This window comes from Arachis hypogaea, chromosome 6 (genome assembly GCF_003086295.3).
Source record: "Arachis hypogaea cultivar Tifrunner chromosome 6, arahy.Tifrunner.gnm2.J5K5, whole genome shotgun sequence".
NCBI classification, from domain to species: domain Eukaryota; kingdom Viridiplantae; phylum Streptophyta; class Magnoliopsida; order Fabales; family Fabaceae; genus Arachis; species Arachis hypogaea.
Genome location: NC_092041.1, coordinates 35,521,070 through 35,530,701, shown reverse-complemented (window position 1 = coordinate 35,530,701; position 9,632 = coordinate 35,521,070). Strand labels below are relative to the sequence as shown.

At 37.0% G+C, this 9,632-nt stretch overlaps 1 protein-coding gene across 1 annotated transcript; it reads left to right on the top strand.

Annotated features, from left to right (window-relative positions):
* The first annotated feature begins 206 nt into the window (after positions 1 to 206).
* On the top strand, positions 207 to 1,214 carry LOC140173654 (uncharacterized). Its single transcript, XM_072198157.1, has one exon. It carries the CDS (start codon positions 207 to 209, stop codon positions 1,212 to 1,214), a length of 1,008 nt encoding a protein of 335 aa, XP_072054258.1.
* The last annotated feature ends 8,418 nt before the right edge of the window (positions 1,215 to 9,632 follow it).

Below are 9,632 nucleotides of genomic sequence, written 5' to 3'. Positions count from 1 at the left end.
TTCTGGCAAATCATCCCTCAAGATCAGCCCCATCTTGACCAACTCCCTAACCAAGTGGAAGGGTTTAACTAAACCCTCTACGTATGGTTATAATCGTGTATCCGCTCCAGATCTAGCTCTCGAAGAAAGAGAACTAGGTTTTGTTAGCTTCAATGCCAATAATGTAAACGGAATATAATATCATGAGTATGCTCCAGCACATGACAATGGTAGGTACAGCCTATCAAGCAGCCCATGACACCTCTGAAGAAGCTATAGCCAATGTTATTGTTTCTGGTTTTAGTGGCCAGCTGAAGGGATGGTGGGATAACTACCTTTCCGATAACCAAAAACACTCAATCTTTTCTGCCATAAAAGTCAATGACCAGAATGAACCCATCATTGGCGACGACGGGGAACCTATCCCCGATGCTGTCAATACCTTAATTTTTACCATAGCAAGCCACTTCATTGGTGATCCGTCTCTTTGGAAAGACCGTTCTGCTGAGCTGCTTTCCAATCTCAGATGCAAAACTTTGTCTGACTTTCGATGGTATAAAGACACCTTTCTTACTAGGGTTTATACCAGAGAAGACAGTCAACAACCTTTCTGGAAAGAAAAATTCCTTGCTGGACTCCCCAAATCCCTTGGAGATAAAGTAAGGGACAAAATTCGTAGCTTAACCCCTGACGGAATAATATCCTATGATGAGTTAAGTTATGGCCAACTCATTTCTTTTATCCAAAAGGTTGCCCTGAAGATTTGTCAAGATGATAAAATTCAAAGGCAACTTGCTCGTGAGAAAACTCAAAATCGTATCGATTTGGGAACTTTCTGTGAACAATTTGGTCTTCCTGCTTGTCATCCGAGGAAATCTAAAAGACCTTCCAACCGAAAAGTTTTTAAACCTAACCCTGAAAAGAATTTTAGAAGATTCAAAAAGGGTTTCCAAAAACCTAGAAATGAAACAGGTTTCCAAAAGAATTTTCAAAAGTATCCCCAGAAAAACCCCATTATTTGTTACACATGTAAAAAACCAAGACATGTTAGCAAATACTGTCAGTTAAAAGGAAAGATTAATAATCTGAATCTTGATCCTCAGATTGAGGAACAGATTAATAATCTTATGATAGAGAGTTCAGATGATAACTCTGGACCAGAATTTTCTGATGATAATATCAACAATATCCAAGTTGATGATGTTGAGTCCTCCTCAGATTCAGATATGAAGTAAATTAATGTTTTATCCAAAGATCAAGATCTCTTATTTGATGCTATCGAGGCTATTGACAATCCAGAACAAAAGAAAGACTTTCTTTTGAAACTAAAAAGATCTTTACAAAAGGAGAAAAAACCCAAAAATTTGGTTCTTAACAATAAATATGATGTCAAACCTATTTTCAAAAAATTAGAAAAACAAGTTATTCGTCCCATAACCATTCAGGACCTCCAAACTGAGGTTAACAATCTTAAAAGAGAAATCCAGGAAATCAAAAGAAACCAAAACGATCATCACCTTATTCTCTCACAATTAGTACAAGAAGAAGAATCTAGTGATGAGGATCTTGGTTCTCTTTTAAACCAAACTGAGTGCTCTAAGGAACAAGAAAATAAAATTTCTAACGACAATGAGGTAAAACAAATTTTGAGAACAATAAATGTATTCTCCTTTATGAGCATCGTGTTAATGTTCGAATTGTCGTTAAAGATTTTGTTTTTTACACCATTGCACTCTTTGATTCAGGTGCATATTCAAATTGTATTAGGGAAGGTCTGGTCCTGACAAACCCCAATTTGACGGTTTATCTTGTATTGATTTTAGGGGATTTTATAACCTTTTACCCACATTTATTCAATGAAATAGCATGGTTTTGTATATTCTCCTTTAATTGTGCTTAAGAGTGAAAACATGCTTTTTAGGCCTTAAAATAGCTAAATCTAATTCACCTTGATTCCATTAGATGCCTTGATATATTTGTTAAGTGATTTAAGGTTTAGGAGGCAAAGATTGGATCAAGGGAATGAAGAAAGAAGCATGAAAAGTTGGAGAACTCGTGAAGAAATGAAAGAACCGGAAAGCTGTCAAGCCGACCTCTTCGCACTTAAACGACCATAAATTGAGCTACAGAGGTCCAAATGATGCGGTTCTAGTTGGGTTGGAAAGCTAACATCCGGGGCTTCGAAATGATATAAATTTTGCCATATGTTGCTTCGCGTTCAGGGGCGCGCACGCGCACTTTGCGCGAGCGCGCCGATTCTGTCCATGGTCCACTTTAATGAAATCGTCCCCAGCGGTTTTAGGAGCCTTGTGGGCCCAATCCAACTCATTTCTGATGCTATTTAAGTCAAGGATTGAAGAGGGATGAGATATCTAGTTACGATTAGTTTAGTTTAGTAGTTAGAATTAGTTTCTAGAGAGAGAAGCTCTCACTTCTCTCTAGAATTAGGATTAGGATTAGGATTAGTTCTTAGATCTAGGTTTTAATCTTTGCTTTCTTCTACTTCTACATCTCAATTCCTTGTTGTTAGATTCATTCTTCTTCCATTCTTTTATTGTAATTTCCTTTATGTTGTTCTTATGTTTTGTTGTAGATCTACTATTGTTCCTTCCATTTTCTTTCAATTCAATAAGAGGTAACTCATAATAATTGTTCTTCTTTGCTTTTCTATTGTTGATCTCTTGCCTTTGTAGTTAGATCTCTCTTTAATTCTTGCAATTTATGTTGTTTACTTCTATTGCACTTTATGTGTTTGTTGAAATGTCTCTTTTAGTTTTAGTGTAGAATTTGTTCCTCTTGGTCTAGGTAGAGTGATTAGTGACACTTGAGTTATCTAACTCCTTTGTTGATTGGTAATTGGAGAGATTGCTAATTGGTTTGGAGTGCACTAAAGCTAGTCTTTCCTTGGGAGTTGGCTAGGACTTGTGGCTCAAGTCAATTCATCCACTTGACTTTCCTTTCTTTAGTAAGGGTTAACTAAGTGGTAGCAATGAACAATACTCATCACAATTGAGAAGGATAACTAGGATAGAACTTCCAGTCCTCATATCTTGCCAAGAGCTTTGTTAGTTGTTAGTTTATTTTCATTGCCATTTACTTTCATGTCTCTTATCCAAAACCCCAAAACAACTCAAACCAATAACAAGACACTTTATTGTAATTCCTAGGGAGAACGACCTGAGGTTTGAATACTTCGGTTTATAAATTTAGGGGTTTGTTTTAGTGACAAACAACTTTTTGTATGAAAGGATTATTGCTTGGTTTAGAAACTATACTTCGACGAGATTTCATTAGTGAAATTCTAAACCGTCAAAAATCCAATCGTCAAAATGGCGCCGTTGCCGGGGAATTGCAATGGTGTTATGTTATTGGTTATTGTATATATGTGAATATTGTGAATAGCTTGATTTTTTTGGATTGCTTGCTAGTTATGACTTTGTTTCATTATTTCTTAGTAGTTTTTGTTTTTATTTTCTATTTTCACCATGAATTCTCATTTTGGCTATGAGTGTGATTACAACTATGTTGTAGGTGATGAGAACTTCAATGAAGAGATGCATCAAGGATGGGACAACAAAAGGTGGGAGGAGCCATATGCATATGATCAATCCTCATGGCAACAACCCCCACCAATGTACTATGAAGAAGAGCCATTCTATGATGCATACCAATCAAATGGCTATGGTGAATCTCCTTGTGATTTTCAAGAACCACCACCATATGCCTATGATCCATATCCTCAACATGACCCTCAACCACACTCACAAGCCTATTTTCAACAAACACCTCCATATGACCATGATCCTTACCCACCATACCAACCTCCTTTTGAACCATATGAGCCATACATGGAACCACAATTCCAAGATTACTCCCAAGAACCACCTCAATACATACCACCACCTTACCAAGAAGAACCACCTTCCTATAATGAACCCTTTCTCCAAGACAATGAACCCTCTTATCCACCCCAATCTCTAATGGATGAAACCCTTGATGTTCTTCTTCAAGGGCAAGATGAAATGAAAAGGGATGTGCAACAATTTGTAGCTACCATGACCAAGGTAGTAAATCATTTAGCCTCCCAATGCTTGAATATTCAAGGAACTCCTATAGCTACATGTGAAGGATCCAAGGAAGAGCATAGCATGAAGGAGAGATTGGAGACTCCGGTGGAGAAGGAGGAAGGCTACTTTGTGTTAGAACAATTGGAGAAGCCTATGATTATTGAAGAAAAGGAAGAAGTGGTTGAAGACTTAGGAGATGCGGAACCTCCATGGGAAGCTAAAATCAAAGAAAATCCCTCCAAGAAGAGTAAATTTGATGTTGAGGAGGAATGTGCACAACCTCCAAGGCATATTCTATATGAAGACTTGGAGAGAATGAAGCAAGAATTGAGTTCCCTTGGTGATGAAGATCATGCATCCAATCTTCTTGGTGAAGAATCCTTTGAATTTGAAGAACCTTCTCCCAATGAATTTGAAAGTGATGTGGAGGTAGATTTCTCTCAACCTCCCATTTATGACTTGAGTGATGGAGAAGAGTTAGATGAAGTTGATGAACAAAGGATTGAAAGTGAAAAAGTCTTTGAAAAGGTGGAGGCAATCAAGGAAGAAAACAAGGGAGTGGAGTTTACTAGCACATTGGAAATACCTCTCCCCAAGCCACCACCATCCACTCTCTCATTCAAGTGGGTAAATTCCTTATACTCAAGCTTTATTATTCCCCTTGAATATGGTTTGCTTGAAACGGATGGTCAACTTAGATATATTTGTGGCTTTAAGAGTAAGAAGGAGATGGTTAGTGGTTGGAAGCATCATCCTAGGTTCATTATGGTCACATGTCCAAAGCTTGATAGCAAAGGTTGGTGTATAACTAGAGTACATGGGTCTAGAAGGATGTTTGGTCACTTTGTTGAGAATTCACCTTGCTCACCACCCACATGGATTAATGATAATCAACTTGGAGATGGGTGTGAAGACAAAATATGGGATCCGGGAACACATGAGGATCAACATTGGGAGCCCATGGTTTGTGAAGAACTCCATCAAAGCTTGGAGATATTAATCTTGAATGATGGAGCTTATTGGAAGTCCAAGCATTGGTGGAAGTTCCAAGATGAGTACAAGCACAAGCCACCTTGAGAGAAGCTCCCCATAAGTCCAACTTAAGGACAATAAATAAAAGTGCTAGGTGGGAGACACCCCACCATGGTAACTTCTTTTCATTTTCTCTTTTTGTACATATTGGTAGAATTAGTTTAAATTCTTGTTTTGATTGTTTTAATGAGTCTAATTGGTCTTTTAGTATGTTAAATAAGGTTTTATGGTATTTTGGGTAGCTGTTTGGAGGTTTGGAATGCTTGGATTGGTGCAAAAACATTGCAAAAAGTTTTGGAAAAAAATAGAGCACCATCCACGCGTACGCGCACTGCGTGCGTACGCGTACATTGAGCATTTTCGACCACCCACGCGAGCGCGCCATGAACGCATACGCGTGGGTTGAGAAGTTCCACTTTCCATGCATTAACCCGAGAGTTAGGCCCGCACTGTGCGCGCGTTGTGCCTTTGGCACAACCCCACTTGCGCGTACGCGCACATGACGCATACGCGCCACTCTCGAAATAAACCATCCGCGCGCGCGCGCCATGCGTGCGTACGCGCGGATGCCCTTCCTACACCACATTTCCTTTCTTCTCCTCTTTCTAATTCTTTCCTTCTCCTTTCTTCTTCCCTCCTCCAATCCCTCATCCAACACTTCCTAACACCATGATAACCATTTATTTTAGTTAGTTGATTAGTTAGTTAGTTAGTTAGTTTGTTAGATAGCTTTAGCTTAGTTTTCATTTTATTTTCTCTCTTTTCATCATAAGTGTTGGATTATTGACTTTGTTTACCATACATTGTTGCCTCCTTATTGCCTAAATGCTATTTTAGCATGAATGTTTTTAGATAACCTTTGTTGGATTCTATGATTGAGGTTATATTTTGCTACTTGGTTTTGAGTTCTTTATGCTTACCTTTTGAAAAATACCAAGTGATAAGAATTGCCTTCGAGCTTGTAACTCTTCTTGAATTACATGATTTGGCCACCATGTGATTTGAGCCTTATTTTGTGATTAGGCAACCTCTTGATGATGAATGATGTTGAGCATTTACCTTAATGCATGGTATTTCATGATCATATGCATCCATATGTGTTTGACTTGAATGCTTTCATGCTTTAATGCTTGTTTTACCTTACAAGTTTACTTAAAGCATCTCAAGCATACTAGAATGAGTAAAGTGCATGCTTCTTTTGTGACATAACTTTTATGCTAATGTGTGTTCTAAACCGCGCAATTTAGAATTCATACACCTATTTGTCATTAATGTCACACTAATTCACTCACTCAATTCTAGTGATTTACCTCATTCCAACAATTATGCTTCCTTGCTTTTGTATTACCCTACCTTATGGTGTTATATTTTTGTTTTTCATGATGAATGCACCACGAGCAATAACGGAAGCTGAAGAAAGAACACGTAGCAATTCGGAGAGTCGTCGTACCCCCTTGCTCATCTTTGAGTGCACCGAGGACGGTGCAAACTTTTAAGTGTGGGGAGGTCGTCCGACCGATCGGCGATTTTGGGTGACAAATTTCTAATCCCAACACTTTTGCATTTCATTCTAGGATTTTAGGATTTTTACTTGCATTTTCTTAGTTTTGCATATATATACACAATAAGCTTAGTCAAAATAACGAAATTTTTCAAGGATTTCTATCTATAGGGCACCTCAATTGATTTGAGTGAAAACTTTTCATTAAACTTGCTTGAATTATATATCTTGTGGATCATGTTTTTGAGCTAAGAACACAAGCAAGTGAGATTTGAGCCTAATGGTGTGGTTACGTCTTATAACCACTTATTTTCCTTCTTGTGTGCATTATTCTCTTTCTATGATTGTAATCTTCGATTTGTTTGATTCTTTATGTCCATTATTTTGTGTATTCATGCATTTATATGATTGAGGCCATCATTTCATTTAGCTTACTTACCCAAATGGCCTTACCTTTTATATTCCTTTGTTAGCCAATTTGAGCCTACGATTAACCCACTTGTTCTTATTTTAGCACATTACAAGCCTTAAAGCGAAAAACAATAAATGTCCTTATTTGGATCTTTGATTAGCTTAGGCTAGTGTGTGTGAGTATCATTCAAGTGTGGGAACCTTGGGACATTGGGTGAATAAAAGGGTAGTTTTGTATTATTATTGAAAATATTGGAAATTGGGTACATACTCATATATTGATCAAATGTAAAACCTTATGCATTGAGGCTCTTGTATATAGAAAGAAAAAAAATGAGAAAAACAAAAGAAAAAAAAGAAAAAAATAATATGGAAAAGAAAAAGAAAAAAAATAGAAAAATAAAAGAAAAAGAAAAAGCAATAAAAGGGGACAAAATGCCCCAAATCAAAGTATAGTCCAATAAAATCAATGCATAGGTGTTGTGAAATTAAAAAGGAATACATGAGTATGTGAAAAAGTGAGGAATGGGTAGTTAGATTAGAACTTAATTGTATAGGATGTCATAGGTTAGGTGGGAAGTTTAAGCTTATCAAAGATTCAAATTTCAAGCTCACTTAACCAAATATGCATCCTACCTTGACCCTAGCCCCATTACAACCTAAAGAAAAGACCTCATGATACTTGTATGCATGCATGAAACATATGTCGATTGTTAGAAGAAAAACAAATCTTAGAAAGCATGATTAGGAGAGAATTGAGCGAATCAACCCTAAACACTTGAGCGAATAGAGTGCAAATACATCCGGTGAGGGTTTGATGCTCAATTACATGTTTCCACCAATGATCATCTCCTTTCATGCAAGTTTGTAAAAATATTTAATAGCTCAATTCAATTGTGGTTTGGCATGGTTGTTAATACCTTTTGCCCTTGTGCTTATATATGCTTCTTGGGAATTAATTTATTTTGACCAAGCAATTGCATTCATGTAGATAGTTGCATATAGGTAGATTACATTTAGTTAGTCTTCATTGAATAAATGTTGATCCCTTTGCTTTCTCTTGGTTTAAGCATGAGGACATGCTTGGTTTAAGTGTGGGGAGGTTGACAAACCCCAATTTGACGGTTTATCTTGTATTGATTTTAGGGGATTTTATAACCTTTTACCCACATTTATTCAATGAAATAGCATGGTTTTGTATATTCTCCTTTAATTGTGCTTAAGAGTGAAAACATGCTTTTTAGGCCTTAAAATAGCTAAATCTAATTCACCTTGATTCCATTAGATGCCTTGATATATTTGTTAAGTGATTTAAGGTTTAGGAGGCAAAGATTGGATCAAGGGAATGAAGAAAGAAGCATGAAAAGTAGGAGAACTCATGAAGAAATGAAAGAACCGGAAAGCTGTCAAGCCGACCTCTTCGCACTTAAACAACCATAAATTGAGCTACAGAGGTCCAAATGATGCGGTTCTAGTTGGGTTGGAAAGCTAACATCCGGGGCTTCGAAATGATATAAATTTTGCCATATGTTGCTTTGCGTTCAGGGGCGCGCACGCGCACTTTGCGCGCGCGCGCCGATTCTGTCCATGGTCCACTTTAATGAAATCGTCCCCAGCGGTTTTAGGAGCCTTGTGGGCCCAATCCAACTCATTTCTGATGCTATTTAAGTCAAGGATTGAAGAGGGATGAGATATCTAGTTACCATTAGTTTAGTTTAGTAGTTAGAATTAGTTTCTAGAGAGAGAAGCTCTCACTTCTCTCTAGAATTAGGATTAGGATTAGGATTAGTTCTTAGATCTAGGTTTTAATCTTTGCTTTCTTCTACTTCTACATCTCAATTCCTTGTTGTTAGATTCATTCTTCTTCCATTCTTTTATTGTAATTTCCTTTATGTTGTTCTTATGTTTTGTTGTAGATCTACTATTGTTCCTTCCATTTTCTTTCAATTCAATAAGAGGTAATTCATAATAATTGTTCTTCTTTGCTTTTCTATTGTTGATCTCTTGCCTTTGTAGTTAGATCTCTCTTTAATTCTTGCAATTTATGTTGTTTACTTCTATTGCACTTTATGTGTTTGTTGAAATGTCTCTTTTAGTTTTAGTGTAGAATTTGTTCCTCTTGGTCTAGGTAGAGTGATTAGTGACACTTGAGTTATCTAACTCCTTTGTTGATTGGTAATTGGAGAGATTGCTAATTGGTTTGGAGTGCACTAAAGCTAGTCTTTCCTTGGGAGTTGGCTAGGACTTGTGGCTCAAGTCAATTCATCCACTTGACTTTCCTTTCTTTAGTAAGGGTTAACTAAGTGGTAGCAATGAATAATACTCATCACAATTGAGAAGGATAACTAGGATAGAACTTCCAGTCCTCATATCTTGCCAAGAGCTTTGTTAGTTGTTAGTTTATTTTCATTGCCATTTACTTTCATGTCTCTTATCCAAAACCCCAAAACAACTCAAACCAATAACAAGACACTTTATTGTAATTCCTAGGGAGAATGACCCGAGGTTTGAATACTTCGGTTTATAAATTTAGGGGTTTGTTTTAGTGACAAACAACTTTTTGTATGAAAGGATTATTGTTTGGTTTAGAAACTATACTTCGACGAGATTTCATTAGTGAAATTCTAAACTGTCAAAAATCC